The sequence below is a fragment of the Tachysurus fulvidraco genome, chromosome 7 (assembly GCF_022655615.1).
Source record: "Tachysurus fulvidraco isolate hzauxx_2018 chromosome 7, HZAU_PFXX_2.0, whole genome shotgun sequence".
In the NCBI taxonomy this organism is placed as follows: domain Eukaryota; kingdom Metazoa; phylum Chordata; class Actinopteri; order Siluriformes; family Bagridae; genus Tachysurus; species Tachysurus fulvidraco.
The window spans coordinates 18,922,055-18,940,596 of NC_062524.1; the positions used below are offsets into that span (position 1 = coordinate 18,922,055).

Below are 18,542 nucleotides of genomic sequence, written 5' to 3' on the forward strand. Positions count from 1 at the left end.
GAGAAAGAGAGAGTAAGCAAGAGTGAGAGAGAGAGAGAGAGAGAGAGAGAGAGAGAGAGAGAGAGAGAGAGAGAGAGAGAGAGAGAGAGAGAGAGGGAGAGAAATGCTTTCATATAACACACACAGTCAAACTGGATTGCCTGGAGTCAAGAGGCTCAGCTGATAAACAGAGTTTCTCTTTCAGAAAAAAGCTTTTAAACCAGAAGCTCTTCAGAAACAGCCAAGCATTTATCCAAGGAACCTTTAAACAACATTCTACAAACGTTACTAACATGTAACAGTGTTGAAATAAGACTGTTGTAACATGCTGCACTGTTTGTGTGTGTTAATTAGTGTAGCAAAAAGAAATCTGTTAACACCTTGAAGGAAGTGTGTGTATCTGAGTGTGTGTGTGTGTGTCTGTGTGTGCGCGAGTGTGTGTGTGTGTGAGAGAGATTAAGTGTGTGTATGTGTTTGTTTGTGTGTGAGTGTAACTGTGTATGTGTGAGTGTAAGTGTGTGTTTGTGTGTTTACCTTGTTAAGGCTGCGTGCTGCTGTGTCTTTCCCACCAGGAGTGAGGTTCCTCAGCTGCACGTCTAACAGCTCTACCAGCTGGGCCATGGCTCTGACTGTGGAGGGAATATCTCCTGGACGTAACACCGCTGTCTTCGTCTGCTCGGCTAGCTCACGTGCAACAATGGCGGCCGTCTCTCCTGACTTCATCTACAAACGAAGATGAAGATACTAAAACAGTTTTTCTTGATAATTTCCTTGGAGGTTCACTGGGTAGATAAAGCGCCAGTGCTTCCTTTGGATATTCAAATCTGATTGGTCGGAAGGAATGGAAATATTTTCTATAACAGCAGCTCTGGCAGTAGTTCTGGCTTTTAGTCAAATCACAGGTCTGTATTAATACGCTGTTCCACATACGGTAGTGTTTCTATAGCAACAACATACACGAGGACCAAACTGGTTTGGTGGGCAGTCCACATAAATGTGAAATTTGGGAGATGTTCTCCTTCCAAAAGACGACTCTTGTAGGGTTCTACACAGAACCTTCAAGTTTTAAGGACAAACAAAGATCCCTTAGTGGCTCTACATGTTTTAAGAATGTGAAGAAAACAAACACAATTCAGCTGTGAGGTGATTAGAGACAAAAAAACAGATGAACAGAGCCAGTGAGAGAGACAAGGAAAGAAAGTGACAAAATAGACTGAGAGGTAGAAGACAGAAATGTAGAAAAAATAGCTGGAGAATGAAAACAAAAGGATAAACAAAGAGAGAGAGAGAGAGAGAGAGAGAGAGAGAGAGAGAGAGAGAGAGAGAGAGAGAGAGAGAGAGAGATCTTTATTTGATCATCGGTCTTTCTACATCTGCATCCCGTTTGCATCATCATTATTCACATGATTACAAATAAATAAATAAGCCTCTTAATTAAATTTAATTAACTTTTTCAATTTTAATTTTAAAACCAACAATTTATCATCCCTAACATCACACAGTGCTCCCTTCACAGCCCATTCATCAGAAAACTCTTGAATATTGTTGACTACATAAAAAAACACAACTTTAATTTTCAGTCCCCATCCCTTTAAACATCCTCTCTGCATCAACCGAAACAGGTCTTTACATCTTTTTCTGAATCTTAGAAATAGCCATATTTGCTGAACCAAACAAATAAATTTCATACTTTCATTATAGCTTGGGGTCAATAATGTACAATTTGTGAGATATAATTTACCCCATACATTCAAAACAGCTCTCTAAAAAAATTAGACAGTCCTCTTCTCGGCTAAACCGTCTCGACCGTCTCTTTAAACACACAAAATTGGGCACTTCCTCCCTAATGTTGGACTCAGGTCTGTACCATGTGTCTGTTTGTAGCTATAGCACTTTATTGAAGTCCTGAAGACCTCCAGCATCCTCTGAAGTCTGGACCAAACTATTCTGACCACCTCCAAGCTTTTATACTTCCTAGCACATCTTAATGAGATATTTTCCCACAAGTGGTGTATAATGCCTTGTTTGACATGCCCTTAAACTTCTCCAACTGTGGGGTCCTGGAAGCATTTCTCCTCTTTCTTGGTCATCTTCCTGTGCAGTAACTGAGACACTGATGATTGGAAACCTGTAGCTTCTCTCCTGGTCCTTTAGAGACTGATTCTCCAACGCCTCCCTTCAGGCCCCAGGTATTGCTGCTCACACCTCTTCCAACACCTGATCCAAGAACCCGTAACAACCGAATCCCTGTGTCAAGCTGGAGTGATGCAGCTGTTCTCTATTTATTCCCATCCCTTAAGATGCTCAACATTGGTACATCCAGGCAATTCCTTATGCTACTTGAAGACAAGATCCTGGTACAGTATGTATTATGGGACTGTTTTACAAGGGCTCTACCAAAATCCAGCCATTTGGTTGCAACAGTGAAGTTCATGTGCCACACACTTAACACGGAACAACAGAATGGAGTCAGGTTGCTTAGATCCAATTTCTATAGCTTTAAGAGAAATAGCTGTTTGTCATAACTGAGACCTTCTGCTCTCCTTAAAAGAGCACTCAGCACCTTGGGCCATCACAGATCTTCCTTGTATAACAGTCTCTGCACCACCTGTGTTTGGAAAGCATTTATCCGAATTCTCATGTAAACCAGGCAATGTCTCCCTTCTTGAACAGGTACAGTAAGTACAGTGCAGACCCATGAATCCAGTGCTGGCCAGACCGAAAGTATTCTACCAGTCTTCTTTGGATTAGCTTTATTATATCCACCGGTGGTTATAGCACATTCAACCTATGCCATAGCATGGAGGCAGCAAGCTTAATCATGACTAAGAATCTACCCCTGTAGGATAGCCACTTGCCTGGCACCTTTTCCAGCATTCCTTCCCACAGACTCCAAGAACTTTAATGCCTTCTTTTCTCCATTGTGGTCCTCTTGGACATTGAGGTTGCGTTCCATTATCCCAGGGACGCACACCAAATCCCTCACTCTTCACCCAGTTAACTCTAGCTGAGGAAGCTTTTTTTTTTGGTATAAACTGGTATAGGAAAAGGCTTTAAAATTCTTTCTTAATTTACAGAACAGAGGTGTTATCACAAGGCTATAGAGTTGTCCTGAGAGTGGACACCACTGTCGAATACCTCTTCTAAATAGTACTGGACAACTCAGTGCACGCCCTTTCTTCAGCATTACAGAAGCCCCAGTGTAGAAAAACTTTACCTATACAATTTACCCAAGTTATTATATAGAAAAACATCAATTGCATCTCTTATTAATAACAAACTGTCCATGATCGTATGACCTGGAACACAATATGTCTCGATTTATAGAAGATTATTCAACATAAGTCTATTGGTTAAACATTTAGACAGAATTTTATAGTCAAGACACAGCAATGATAGAATTCTTCAGCAACCCCAAGTCTCCATTTTTTTTTTTTGTGGCAGGAGTGAGAGCACAGCCTGCTGACAACTATTGCGTAATGTGCTTCTCTTAAAGCATTCAAAAATTTCCTTATAAAAATCTTACCCTAGAACACAGCAGAATTTCTTTTAAAATTCATAGCGTAAGCCATCTATTCCTGGGGAACTTCCTACTGTCTGCTGTTGTACAGTTTATCAATGGTAATCATTGCATGTTGTGTCCCTCTGACCTCAGGTTCCAGTTTAGGAAGTCCATTTAAAAGTGAGTGTCATAGTGAGTGGGTCCATACAGGTCATCATTAAAGTCAGTCTTCATCCTCTTCATTACCACAGGACCTTAGGTTACAATGTCGTTTTACCATCTGGGGTGAAGTATACGCTTTTGATGTTCGACTTTTCTTTGCAGTCTGAAGAAATACGTAGTATTTCGTAGTATACCTCCAGTAGGGATTTCAGGTAAAAACTTTCTTTTTAACTCTGTGTTTATGCACCCATCATTACCATCAATTATAGATTCCATCTCACTAATATTTTTTTTAAAACCACAGGTTTATCCAAATTTAAAAAAGGAAAAAAAACTTCATCTTTGCTTTCCCAAAGTCAGGTTTTGCCAAATCTCACAGAACCTACAAAATTGATCACGAAACAAATCATCTTGTAGTAAATAATCATTAAAATGGCAGTAATACTTGATGTACTGTAATGTTAAAATCTATAGGCACCATGTGATGATCAGGGATCCATTCGATCCAGTAGGCATTATTGACTCTATCGTTGTCTTAATTACTTACATATATTCTGTTCAATCTTGTAAAGGTAATGTTAGAATTATCCATGTACTGTATCGCTTTACTGACTTGTTCCTGACCCTCCACACACTCGTTATATCAAAGTCTTTAATTTTCCAAAAATCTCTACATTCTTTTTCCGCCTTTACAATAGACAAAATTTTTAGATCCAAACATAACAACACAAATTTGTTGCATGACTTAGTACAGTCCTCCTTCCACCATCTCTTCCACTTTATTATTATTATTATTATTATTGTTATTATTATTATTATTATTATCAGAGTGTGTTTCTTGTAAAAGTGACATTTACAGTTTTCAGCTGAATAAATTTTGAAAACAGAGTTCTTTTGTTGACATCCCTCCCTCTGTTAATATTTAAAGAGCCCACTCTTACAATCCCCATAATATTATATAAAAAAAAAGGATAAAAGAGACCGACAGAAGAGAATACATAAAAGACACCCAAAGTGGTATACACATCAATTGTCCTATTTATTAGATTTTCATTTCAATGGGGTTTTTCCCCTCCGCAGCTTTGTAAGGTTCTGTTTTAATCGGAATCTCTTCCTTTGACTCAGTCTATCCTCTCCAACCCATCGCTGCCAGCAAATTACTGAGGTCTCAAATTCCTTTACTACTCATACAAAGAACAGTTAGTCTCTTCTAGAGAATACAGCTGATCATGTCCTATCTAAGAAAGACTGGATGCATCTGAGAAGTCAGAAGAAAAATCCTCGTTGTTATACATTTCTTCATCTTATACACTATGTCCTCTGCTACTTCCAAACTCACCTCAGCAACGCCACATATGCCTGCACCTTCTGGACCATTTACATTCATCTCCTTATTCAGGATCTCAGAACTATCCACAGCCAACTATCATCCTGCCCTGACACATGTACAGTATTCCTACATTCTCATTTGCAATCTGAGGCTCAGTATTCATCCTGTCTTTTATAACGTTTTCTGTTTTCTTCTGGCCTTCCTCGCCTTCCAATACACTCCTAAAGGGACAAGATAGTTTCACATGTACGCAGCGAGAAGACACGTTTAAAGTCGGAGGCTTCAGAAACACGTACAACAGCTACACCTAAACAACAGTACATGTTTCAGAGCCATGTTTTCAACCATTCTTACCTAACTTACTAAACCACGAGAGCTCCTGCTCAATATCCACATCGGCATTAAACCTTAGCTGTTGACAAACCTAGCGGTTAAACTGGAACAAAAACTCTACTCACCAAAATATTGCTCTCGACCAATCGATTCACTAGTTGCTCCTGTTTTAGAAAAACCACCACAGCCTTGTTCATCCGAAACGCTGAAACACTGTTGTCATGGCTAGATACTCCTGCATCGGTAATATATCACCCAGGTGAGACGCCGTCCCTATTCCGCCAACAAAATCTTCTCTTACTGGATTCCAGTAACGACCCAAGTACACGATCCAAATTAAAGACGTTTAGATGTATAAATACTTTTATTTATGTGAAAAATATACAAAATAGTGAAATATAAAAATAACAGACAGAAAAGACCCTTTTAATTTCCCTCTCCACGTGAACACTCTCCCAACTTCTGCTTCCCAGCATGCACTGAGAGAAAGAGAGAGAGAGAGAGAGAGAGAGAGAGAGAGAGAGAGAGAGAGAGAGAGAGAGAGAGAGAGAGAGAGAGATGTGGAAAACAGAGAGTGTGAGAGAGTCAGGCAGAGTTGGACAGAGACAGTGAGAATGACAAAGAGGGCAAAGAAATGCAGAGACAGAGAAAATGCAGGGGAAATAAGGTAGAGAGTGAAACATGCACTGAGAAACAGACACAGGGGACCTGGAGAGAGAGAGAGAGAGAGAGAGAGAGAGAGAGAGAGAGAGAGAGAGAGAGAGAGAGAGAGAGAGAGAGAGAGAGAGAGAGAGAGATCGCGCACCAGAGAGAGAGAGAGCGAGAGAGAGAGATATGGCTTATAGATACAGAAAAGATAGAGATGGTATATTTTATTGATTTTCTGCACACTGTCCCTCGATGGTGAAATAAGCGCAGGAACAAACTACTTTATAGATTTGCAATTCTGCCTATTCAAAAAGACCACAAATCTTCTCACAGGAAGACAGAGGAAACTATTTTCCCTTCTTATGATGTTACCATTACACAAACACACATACATAATTGTGTGGTTGTGTTATTTTTGGATGCATAGAAACAGTTAGAAAATCTGGAAAACACTGACTGGAAAAACTGAACTTTGCCACAAGGTGTATCAGCCATTCCTGCTGTATGGAACTATATTCCTATTGTTCTACTTCCCATAATGCATTGTGTGCACTCACTCTCTGTGTAAAGTGGTTGGTCCATGGTGAGGTGCAGTTGCTCATATCTGGGCCCTTGGGGTCCCAGTAGCCCATCACACAGGTATATGTTGCCACACCTGTAAAACACACACACAAAGTAGAATAATTAGAACACAGAATATAGTAGGTGAGATGTAAATATTTTGCTCTTTATTTATCTCTGTAGAAAACAAGTTACACCCACAATGGCCTTGTAACCAATCAGAGTACCTGAAATCCAACAGTAACCAATCAGAGTACCTTGAATCCAACAGTAACCAATCAAAAAAAAAAACTGTGGTTCATCTGGTTAAGGCTCTGGGTTGTTGATCGGAGGATCAGGGTTCAAGGCACAGCACAGTCAAACTGCCACTGCTGGGCCCTTGAGCAAGGCCCTCAACCCTCCCTGCTCCAGGGGCGCTGTATCATAGCTGCCCCTGCACCTTGACCCTAACCTCCTCAGTTAGGGTATGTGAAGAAAAGAATTCCACTGTGCTGTAATGTATATGTGGCGATAGTAAAGGCTTCTGTCTATTCTAAAAGGCAGCTCCTCACCAAATTGTCACTGTAACCATTCAAATTGCAGTTCCTGGTCAAAATGTAACTGTAACCAATCAGAGTCCCTGAAATTAACCTGTAACCAGTTAGAGTGCAACTGTTGTCTAAAATGCCCCTGTAATGTTACTGTAATATCACATTGTAACCAATCAAATCACTGTAACCAATCAAATCACTGTAACCAATCAAAGTGCAGTTCCTGATTAAAATGTCACTGTAAAAAATCAGAGGGCCTGAAACATCACTGTAACCAATCAGAGCACAGATCCTTGTCAAAATGCCCCTGAAACATCACTATAACCAATCAGATCACATATCCTGGTCAAAATGCCCCTGAAACATCACTGTAACCAATCAGATCACATATCCTGGTCAAAATGCCCCTGAAACATCACTGTAACCAATCAGAGTACAGATCCTGGTCAAAATGCCCCTGGAACATCACTATAACCAATCAGTGCACATATCCTGGTCAAAATGCCCCTGGAACATCACTGTAACCAATCATATCACATATCCTGGTCAAAATGCCCCTGAAACATCACTGTAACCAATCAGTGCACATATCCTGGTCAAAATGCCCCTGAAACATCACTGTAACCAATCAGAGTACAGATCCTGGTCAAAATGCCCCTGGAACATCACTATAACCAATCAGTGCACATATCCTGGTCAAAATGCCCCTGAAACATCACTGTAACCAATCAGAGTACAGATCCTGGTCAAAGTGCCCCTGGAACATCACTGTAACCAATCAGAGTACAGATCCTGGTCAAAGTTCGCCTGTAAACAATCCAATTTAATTTATTATCAAAGCATAAAATACAACACACACTATGAAACTGAAGCAGCTGAACCCGTGTTTCAACCTGTGTCTTACCGATGGTGCCAGGCGGGCATGGTTGCTTGGCAACATGCCCCCGGTGAGTCTGAGGCCACGAGAGCTCCGCTGCCACACGTGCAGAGCAGTAGTCAATTACAGGTGGCGTCCGAGCCAACGAGGGAGGAGGAGTCAGCACCTCTGGAAGAAAGTTGTCGTCGTCACGGCGACGAGGCGGTGCCATGGTTGTAGTTGTGGTCGTAGTGATGAGGGGCCGGAGAGTTCCTGTGTAAGGGTGTGGACGGGAGGTGAAGCTCCGTGCAGGCGGGAGCTGGTCAGGAAGCAAGACTGAGGAAGGAGGCTCTGTGCAGGAGAGAGGCAGAGTGATTATGCTATCATTTAGCTGAAAAAATGGAATTGTTTAATTTAAAGCAGCAGTGCGTAACACTCAAATACCACATTATGTCATAGCTACATCAGAAAAAAGGCCAAATATTGCACAGCAGTAGATGTTAGCTTTCTGGGGGTCGTTACGGCAAGGTTGGATAGGCTGAGGGGAGGCATGGTGCTGTTTACACTCTCAATGTGATTCACCACTCAGTCAGTAGAGGGCTCTAAATAAATTACAAGAATAAAAAAACAAATAAACAAACCAAAAAATGTGCTGCACCTTTACACAAAATAACATTCTAATTATTTCTATATTTATTTCAGACACATTTCATATGACAAGGAATGAAATGAGCATTATCTCTATCCAAGCTGACAGTACAGGCATTTGTATTACTATTACATGTAATTTACATGAAACACTTTAAATTCGACAATTCAAGAATTTTAAACACTGTTGTTTAATTATTTATTCATTTATTTTGGGGGAAGGGGTTAAATTTGGTTATATTTTGATTCATTAGCAAATTTTCTTTCTTTTTTTTTCGTTTTTTTTTTATTATTATTATTTATTTAAAGATTTTTAGTTTTAATCTAGTCCTGGTTCCTTATGTAGACGACTGACTGCAGGAAAAAAAATCACTGATTGGTCTGAAATACAAAGAAAATAAAATTGAATTGAATTTAAATTGATTTGTGTGACATCATCAACAGTTATTTTTGGGAGGTCGTTGTTGGGGGGGGGGGGGGTATTGAATGTGTGTATTGTGTTATTAAGTTGACATCCGAATTTCCAGCACTACAGCTTTGTCTTCTGGCTCAGTTTAGCAGCTCACTTCATGCAATTCAGGATCGAGTCACAAATCACAACAGGATCCGTTATCATGGAACCGCACCAAAGAAGAAAAGCCACAAACACTGCATATGTGAAAGCATCCTGAAGCATGTAGCGAAAGTAAGCGCTCCTTTATGTCCTTTCCCCTTTTGGTAAATTCAGCTTCTGTAAATTTTTTGTTCGTGTCTGATCCGACCTCTATTCCTGCCATCTCTGTGGACGGCATCTAACACAGATCAAAAAATAAACGATGACCCAAAGGCTCTGATGTGGGCCTGTTGTTGTTTTTAAACTGTGCAGTGGAAAAATACAGTGGGGGGAGAGAGAGAGAGAGAGAGAGAGAGAGGGAGGGACAGATAGTGAGAGAGAGACAGAGAGTGAGAGAGAGAAAGACAGAGAGAGATAGTGAGAGAGAGACAGAGAGAGACAGAGAGAGAGAGAGAGAGAGAGAGAGAGAGAGAGAGAGAGAGAGAGAGAGAGAGGTTGCTTATGTAAGATGAGTGTTATTGCTCGAGGGAAGGTTGATAAACACATCTATATAATACTACATAATTACACTAACTTGGAATTTCTCTCTATCTGTGTGTGTGCTTGTCTGTGTGTGTGTGTGTTTCTGTGAATGTGTGTGTGTGTGTGTGTGTGTGTGTGTGTGTGTGTGTGTGTGTGTGTGTGTGTGTGTGTTAATGTGTTTCCTCCTGCCTCCTGCAGAATGCTTGATGCTCTGCGAATATGCTTTCCGAGTACAAGCACGTCAATAAAGTTAAACAAGAGAAAGTTTAGAGAAAGTAAAAGACAAGATGAGGGATGAGGCAGAGACGTGTGTGTGTATGTGTGTGTGTGTGTGTGTGTGTGTGTGTGTGTGTGTGTGTGTGTGTGAGAGAGAGAGAGAGAGAGAGAGAGAGAGAGAGACAGAGAGAGAGAGAGAGAGCAAGAGAGAGAGAGAAAGAGAGAGAGAGAGCAAGAGAGAGAGAGCAGGAGAGAGAGAGAGCAGGAGAGAGAGAGCAGGAGAGAGAGAGAGCAGGAGAGTGAGATCATTTCAGTTGTCAAATGTCAAACATGTCAAGAATGAAACAGATGTGTTTACGGAAGAGGTTTGTTTGGGAACGGAAGAATTCTGCAATGTTTTTTGGAGCAAGCTTCAGACTTGAGCTGCGTTTCTAAAGGAAAAAAAAAAAGAAAGACATCTTCCCTCCTGTCAGAAGTGTCAAAAATTCTCCCTCTTCTCCTCCCTCCCACTTTCTCTCCAGCATCTATGCGGTTTCAGGGATGACTGAGCGAGCCAGGAGTCTGGAGAGAGAGAGTATATGTGTGTGTGTCTGTGTGTGTGTGTGTGTGTGTGTGTGTGTGTGTGTGTGTGTGTGTGTGTGTGTGTGTGTGTGTGTGTGTGTGTGTGTGCTGCACAGCATACACGAGCATGTGTTTTAACAGGCCCAAATCATAAGTTCAGGGACTGCAGGGAGACAAAGATAAATGGTGTTTAAACGGCACGTCGGCACCCCCCCCACACACACACACACACAAACACACACACAAACACACACAAACTGCATGACAGCAGTTTATTGATGGAAGGTGAGCAAGAAGTTACACAGCGCATCGAATTTTCATTCCTTCAAGGGTGAACTAGACTCAACGGACTATTGCAATTGTGTCTAACACACATGCTCCTCTGTGTGTGTGTGTGTGTGTGTGTGTGTGTGTGTGTGTGTGTGTGTGTGTGTGTGTGTGTGTGTGTGTGTGTGTGTGTGTACGCAAATGCACTTTTTAAAGCATGACTTTAGCACATAACAAGTTCTCATGAGGATCTTTTCCCACTCAGCAGCACAATCAATTTCAAAGTGTAAATAGAAAAATGTGAGCTGACTGATTTTTAGAAGAAGAAAAAAGACAAAGAAAAAAAAAGCTGAAATGTATTTCACGGCGAGGAAAAAGTAGCCGAATAAGGTGTTAAGTGGCTGAGACGGTCTGGGAGAAACATACTCCTGAGGCGCCTGTGAGAGGTCATCAGGGTGTTTTTGTGAGTGTGTAATTGTATGAAAAAAATGAGGCCAGTTGAGAAAAAAAATTATAGACAAAATATAATTCTTAAAAATTCGAATAAACAAGCAAACTTCAAACAGAGTGATGAGCACTAACCCTTCTGCCTTATCCTTTGAGTCATGTTTAGAATATTAACCCTTCCTACATCACATCAGAGGATCTTTAAGTGGCTCTAGACTTACTCTTGTCACTCTTTTCTTTTAATTCTCTTAGAGACACTGAATAATGTGTGGACACATGAATTAAATACTTTAAAAAAAAAAGTGAAAGTAAAAGCTTTTAGGATTTTAGGCTGAGAAAAGAGAGTCTCCGGTGAGAGTGGGAGGAAATTATCAAGTACTAATCAATTAAACTGTGATATTTAAAGCAATTGCTTTAAATTAAAGAAGAAAACGAAGAAAAAGAAAAAGAAGAAGAAGAAGAAGAAGAAATCTAACGAGACATTTGGTAGTTGCCTGAGGTTCTATCAGTTCTAGCTATCAGAGGATGGCTGTTGTAGAGTGTCAAAAAAGTGTTCAATCAAAGTTTTCAATTAGGATTAACTTCTTAAAATCCCAGCCTTGTGTTCAGTATCTACTATGATTTATTCAGCACTAGAATTTGTTAAGTAATTGTAATAATTATTACGTAAATAATATAAATGACTCGACTAGAAATCATTAACATATTCAGTAACTTCAGATTATTCATTAACTTCTATGAAACATTCAGTTACATTAGAAAATATTCAGTAACTTTTACGAAATATTCAGTAATTTCTACGAAATATTCAGTATCTCCTGTGAATTATTCAGTAACATTACAAATTATTCAGTAACTTCTTCGAAATATTCAGTAACTTCTACGAAATATTCAGTATCTCCTGTGAATTATTCATTAACATTACAAATTATTCAGTAACGTCTAAGAATTATTCAGTAACCTCTACGAAATATTCAGTAACTTTGACGAATTATTTAGTAACTTCTATGAAACATTCAGTAACTCCTGTGAATTATTCAGCAACTTCTTTGAAATATTCTGCAACATTTACAAAATATCCAGTGACTTCTGCAAATAATCAAACTAATTCGAATTATTTGTACTTAAACTACTATGATTTGTGCAATAACTACTAGAAATTATTCAGAAACTACTAGTAAATCAATAACCTCTAGAGATTATTTAGCAATTAGCATGAATTATTGAGTAAATACTATTAATTACTCAGTCTCCACTATGAATTACAGAGTAACTACTATGAATTATTCAGTAACTTCTACAAATTATTCATTAACATCTATGAAATATTCAGTAACTTTTACAAATTATTCAGTAACTTCTACGAAATATTCAGTAACTTCTATGAATTATTCATTAAATTCTACATATTATTTAGTAACTTTTACAAATTATTCAGGAAACTTTTATGAATTATTAAGTAACTTCCATGAAATATTCAGCAACTTGTGAATTATTCAGTAACATTACAACTTATTCAGTAACTTTTAAGAATTATTCAGCAACTTCTACAAATAATCAAATGAATTATAATTATATATAATTAAACTACTATAAAATACTACTATATTTAACCCAGATGAACCAAGCATCTAAGATTTCGCCTGCTTGCACAAATGCGACTTAAGGAACTGCACCATAGTTTAGAAGAATGTGAGCAGAATGGCTGTGATTATTAGTCCTGCCCCTAAACAAGCCCAGAATCCATCATGAGTGAGGATTTGAGTATAGAGAGAGCGAGTGTGAAAGGTTTTGTCTGGATAATAGACGTCTTGCAATCAGCCGTGATATTAAAACCTCATGCATAATATTGGTGTAGGTCCTCCTTGTGCCTCCAAAATTGCTCTGAACCCTCAAGGCATGGCGAACACAAGTCCTCTGAAGGTGTGGTCAGCATGGGCGCTCTGGCTGCTCTGTAGCTAACAGTGCTACATTGTGTGTTCTGAAGCTTTACTATCAGAGCCACCATAAGTTCTACTGTGGGATAAGTGGCACCAGATGTAGCCTTCGCTTCCCACACACATTAGTGAGCCTTGGGTACCAATGACCTTATCACTGGGTTTACCAGTTGTCCTTCATTGGGCCACTATTTGGTAAGTACTAATCACAGCATACCAGGAACATCACCCAAGACCTGTTTTTGGAGATGCTTTGATGCTCCCCGTCATCTAGCCATCACAATTTGTCTCTTGTCAAAGTCACTGATGCTTGATATACCAATACTTGCCCTTTTTCTTACTTCCAACACCACAAATTCAAGACCATTCACTTGCTGCGTAATATTTCCCACAACCATGATGTGCCACTGTAATGAAATAACTCTGTGATTCTTAAGGATTCAAATAAACCAAAATCAAAAAAAGACAAAAAGGTAACTAGTTTTCTATCAGCCTGTTTTTCTTATGGACAGTTCAATGAAAATTAGCAAAATTTTTGTTGTATTTTTCGAATTGATTAACTGTTTGTGCAACAAGTACTTCAATTCGTCAACTGTCCATGCCTGAACCTCCTCCAATCTATTGGAGAGAAAGAGAACGTAAATCCAGAGAGAACCACATATCCCCCATCCCCACACCCCCTCTCGCTGTCTCACTATTAATGTGTTTTGGGAAGGGAAAAAGGCTCGGTTGCTACAGGGACAGTCTGAAAGAGGGATCATGAATAAGGAGAAGAGAAGTGGCGTGGGTGAAAGAATAGTACAGAATGTCAGCTAGATTCATGAGCATGCTTGTGTGCTTATCTAATTTAGACGTACAATTAAACAGTCAACAATGAGTTTGCAACCAAATGTGAAGAATTCAAATGCTGTTACAGAAAAGGAGGACAAATCAATTAAATTTTGATAATTAAATATGAGATTTATTTTATACAAAAAAATGTGATCCCTTTTTTCCTTCTAACCTCAACATCTGTTTTCCTATCAGATCCACATGAAAAATAATCCCACTCATGACACCACGTTGGCAAATCAGGCAAAGTGTCAAGTGCAGATTTTTCATTTCTTTTAAGTATAAATGTCAAGAGAGAAAATCAAAACAACGTGCTAGCTTCAATATAAATCAATCCCAAATAAGACCCAATACTGCCACGTAGCACCATTGTATATTATGACTAAAATATTTAGAGGAAAGTCATGACCTTTTCTATTTTCAGGATCTAGCTCCCAGTTATACTTAACCCAGTATTTCAGAATCCTAAGGTCATGAAATGTCCTATTATTTTATAATTACATGTATTCACCCATTGAGGAACGGGTTCCCTTTTGATTCTTCCTCTCAAGGTTTCTTCCAAAGACACACTCTATTTTTTTCATTTAATGTTTTTCATTTAGAAGGAAACATCGAAAACATTTACTTTACAACGTTTACAGTAACAATTACAAATCACCCAGTAACTAAGGTTCTCAATAACTGCTAATAAAATACTCAGTAGCTATTGCTAATTTACTTAGTAACAACTACGCATCACTCAATAAACTCAGTAGCTTCTGGTAATTTACTCAGTAACAACTAAAATTACTCAGTAACTACAAAGTACTCAGTAACTACAAAGTACTCAGTAACTACAAATTACTCAGCAGCAACTACAATTTGCTCAGTAACAACTATAAATTACTCAGTAGCAACAAATTACCCATTAACAACTAGAGATTATTCAGTAACAACTAGAAATTGTTCAGTAAAAACCACAAATCACTCAGTAAGTAAAAATTACACAGTAACAATTAGGGCTGCACGATTTAGGGCAAATGTCATATTGCGATTATTGAGGTCATTATTGCGATCGTGATATGCGATTGTGATATAATAAACAAATGGTATCATGAGTAAACTTGCTTGGTTCTCAAGGAAAATGCACACACAGATTACCGATAATGCTGAAATTTGCTGAGATTACCGATAATGCTGAAACAAATACAAAACGGAATTTAATTTAAATTAATTTCAAATTAAAATAGAAAATAACACATTAATGCTGATTAATGAAAAGCCTAAGATCAAAACTGTATGTGTGTGTGTGTGTGTATATATATATATATATAAATTTCCAATTTAATGCACGTTATACATGGTATTGCACACACCATTATTGATGATATTTGGAGCAATATTACATGTAATTATTAAACTTGATTCCCTTACATATACATTTGCTTTTAAGCCTAATTATTAATTTTGATTATGATGTGATTGTGACAGGGGAAGAGGTTTCAGGTTGGGGGTAAAGAGTTTTTTCTGTCACCACTTTTGAATAAGAAACAATATCAAGGCTATAAAACTTGTCAAAACTCAGCGAATCACAAAAGCATCAGTGCATACACTCGAACTTGCCTGCACATCACATTTGTTACTTTATTGATACTGCTTTTAATCGTAATGCAAAGACCAGTCATCGGGACATCTGTCATGTACAATAAAAGAGCCTGCACAGTGACAGGAAATATAATTTAACACAAAAAGCCGCCTAGACGGTGGACTTGCGCTCAGGACTTTTTTTTTTTTGAGCGGTGTGTGGACGAATTTTTTCTACGCACACACTATTTTATTTCTTGATAACAGACCGATGCTAACTATAACACACCGATGCCATGAAAAACAGAGCGTTGGAATGGACACACAGGATTCTAACCGTAGAGATGGAGCGCACTATTTTCTTTAGCGGAAGCAATACAATTGTTCAGGTGTTTCGTGTTGCAGCCACAGGCGTATGAGACCTGTTACTTGTTTGTAACTGCAAATCACTCAGTAACTCAGTAACTACTACAAATCACTCAGTAACTGCTAAAAACTACTCAGTAATTATTACAAATTACTCAATAACTACAAATTACTCAGTAACAACTACAAATCACTCAGTAACTACAATTTACTCAATAACTACAAATTTCTCAGTAACAACTACAATTTACTCAATAACTACAAATTACTCAGTAATTACCACAATTTACTCAGCAACAACTGCAAATCACTCACTAACTACTACAAACTACTCAATAACTGCTAAAAACTACTCAGTAATTATCAAAAATTACTCAATAACTACAAATTACTCAGAAACAACTACAAATTACTCTGTAACTACAACTGACTCTGTAATTACTACAATTTACTCAGTAACAACTACAAATTACTCAGTAACTACAATTTACTGAATAACTTAAAGATTTTTCATTTTTAAGGAAATGTTGGATATATTTACAGATTTGAAAATGTTTGGAGGCATTGGGTTGCATTGGGCAAGAAAGCAATGTTTTAGAAATGTTTTGAGAATTACCAAGGCAACTCCAGAAGGCATACAGTATGATTTTTTCAAAGATGAATAAGAGACTTAATGATCTAAAGAGACTTCAATAATGTTGTAGATAAGGACACGCAAAAGAGGGTTTGTCCATCAATGAGAGTTAAATAAAGGTTGGCAGAGTCACAGCAGTGCAGCAGATGCTAGAATGACACCCAGTCTTCTCCACTTAGAATGTGGTTTACAAATGTGTTGGTTAAAATTGGTTAAATGCCTACAATCATGTCTGTTGTTAACACAAGCTCAAGCTATTTTTTTTTTTAAGTTTTATTCTACAACATAAAGTAAATCAGTAAATGCCCAGACATGTTTTTTTTTTTTTAAAGTCTGGCGGTTGCTAACTAGTTGCTAAACAGGAGTACAGAGTTTGTGTGGGACATTTGTTTATACTAATAACACGATCTTACAAACTTTTAAGTCTCGGGAATCAAGGCAGGATACACCCTGGACGAAGTGCCAACCCATCGCAGGGCACACACACACTCTCATTCACACACACACTACGGACAATTTTTCCAGAGATGCCAATCAACCTACCATGCATGTCTTTGGACCGGGGGAGGAAACCGGAGTACCCGGAGGAAACCCCCGAGGCACGGGGAGAACATGCAAACTCCACACACACACAAGGCGGAGGTGGGAATCAAACACCGTCCCTGGAGGTGTGAGGCGAACTTGCTAACCACTAAGCCACCGTGCCCCATCTTGTGACCAACTTTAGCATTTTAGTTCTGCTTACTATATGTAGGCTTCAAAATTCGTAAAAGCTGTGTTATAAAAATCACACATTTTTCTTAGGTACAAAGTTTGTTATTTTTTGCTTTAATTCATAAAAATGTCAATGGAAAAATCCTACATAAAAATATGTACACCATTCCCTGAGCACTCTACTGTTATATCATATAACAATAAGGATAACTAATAAAATATTTCTTTTAAAAAAATTATACAGTACAAGTGTCAGGACTTTTGGCCATGTGCCTTTGTTTACGTTCCTCGTCACGTGTCTGCCCCGCCTTCATCTGCTCCTCCCTGTCTCCACACCTGTTCCTAATCGTGTTTCATTGTCTTTTGTATTTAAGTGAGTCACGTTGCCGAATGCAGGGTGAAATCATTAGTTACGTTTACCCTTAGTTACGTCTATTTCCTGTTAAGTGTCGTCATTTGTATTGTTTTAGTTATCGTCTTTTACTGTTTGTCTTTATCATTTGAAGCTATCCTGCGTACGGATCTGTCTCCTTCCATCCTGGTTGTGATAGAATGATTCCACCCAAAACTTAGACCCAGCAGGATAGCTTCCAGCTCAGACCGGCTTTTTTTCTTCTCCCCTTGGACTGTCCACAGCCTTTTTTCTTTTTTCGGTGGCATCGCTCCGCATTTTTCCGGTGAGGGATGCCGCTCCACTTTCGGTGCCGTCCGAGGAGGACGTCACCTCAGTTCATTCGCGGGGGATGTCACCATCCCGGTTTTGCCCCTTTTTATTTTTTTTGGTGCCCTGCGACATCGCCCCGCATTTGTTCCGGTGAAGGACGCCGCTCCACCTCCGGTTCCGTCCGAGGAGAACGTTGCTTCACTTCTTCCGCAGGGGGTGCTGCAAGCCCGTGGCGGAGGATCTTTCCCGCCCTCCCACCCTTCTTCCTACTCTGGTCATCAGGATGTGGGTCTGGCCGCGGTGCGTGACCCTTCAGCTCGGCTGTGGACGTCGCACGGCCCTTCAGCTCGGCTGTGGACGTCGCTTGGCCCTTCAGCTCAGCTGTGTATGTCGCTCAGCCCTTTAGCTTGGCTGTGGATGTCGCTCGGCCCTTTAGCTTGGCTGTGGATGTCGCTCGGCCCTTTAGCTTGGCTGTGGATGTCGCTCGGCCCTTCTGCTCGGCGGTGGACGTTGCTCGGGCCTTCTGCTCGGCTGTGGACTTCGTTCGGCCACTCTGCTTGGCTGTGGACGTTGCTCTGCCCTTCAACTCGGCCGTGGATGTCGCTCTGCCCTTCAGCTCGGCTGTGGACGTCGTTCGGCCCCTCTGCTTGGCTGTGGACGTCGCTCTGCCCTTCAGCTCGGCTGTGGATGTCGCTCGGCCCTTCTGCTCGGCGGTGGA

General features: G+C 39.6%; 1 protein-coding gene across 5 annotated transcripts in view; it reads right to left on the bottom strand.

Annotated features, from left to right (window-relative positions):
• The window catches only part of adgrl3.1 (adhesion G protein-coupled receptor L3.1), a 167,486-nt gene that overhangs the window by 59,338 nt on the left and 89,606 nt on the right, over window positions 1-18,542 (bottom strand). For all 5 annotated transcript variants that reach the window (XM_047816555.1, XM_047816554.1, XM_047816553.1 and 2 more), the window contains 3 exons: window positions 7,950-8,252; window positions 6,512-6,609; window positions 514-702 (listed from right to left, as the gene is read on the bottom strand). In XM_047816555.1, the coding sequence (XP_047672511.1) occupies window positions 514-702; window positions 6,512-6,609; window positions 7,950-8,252 (590 nt within the window). The remainder of the gene's footprint in view (window positions 1-513; window positions 703-6,511; window positions 6,610-7,949; window positions 8,253-18,542) is intronic.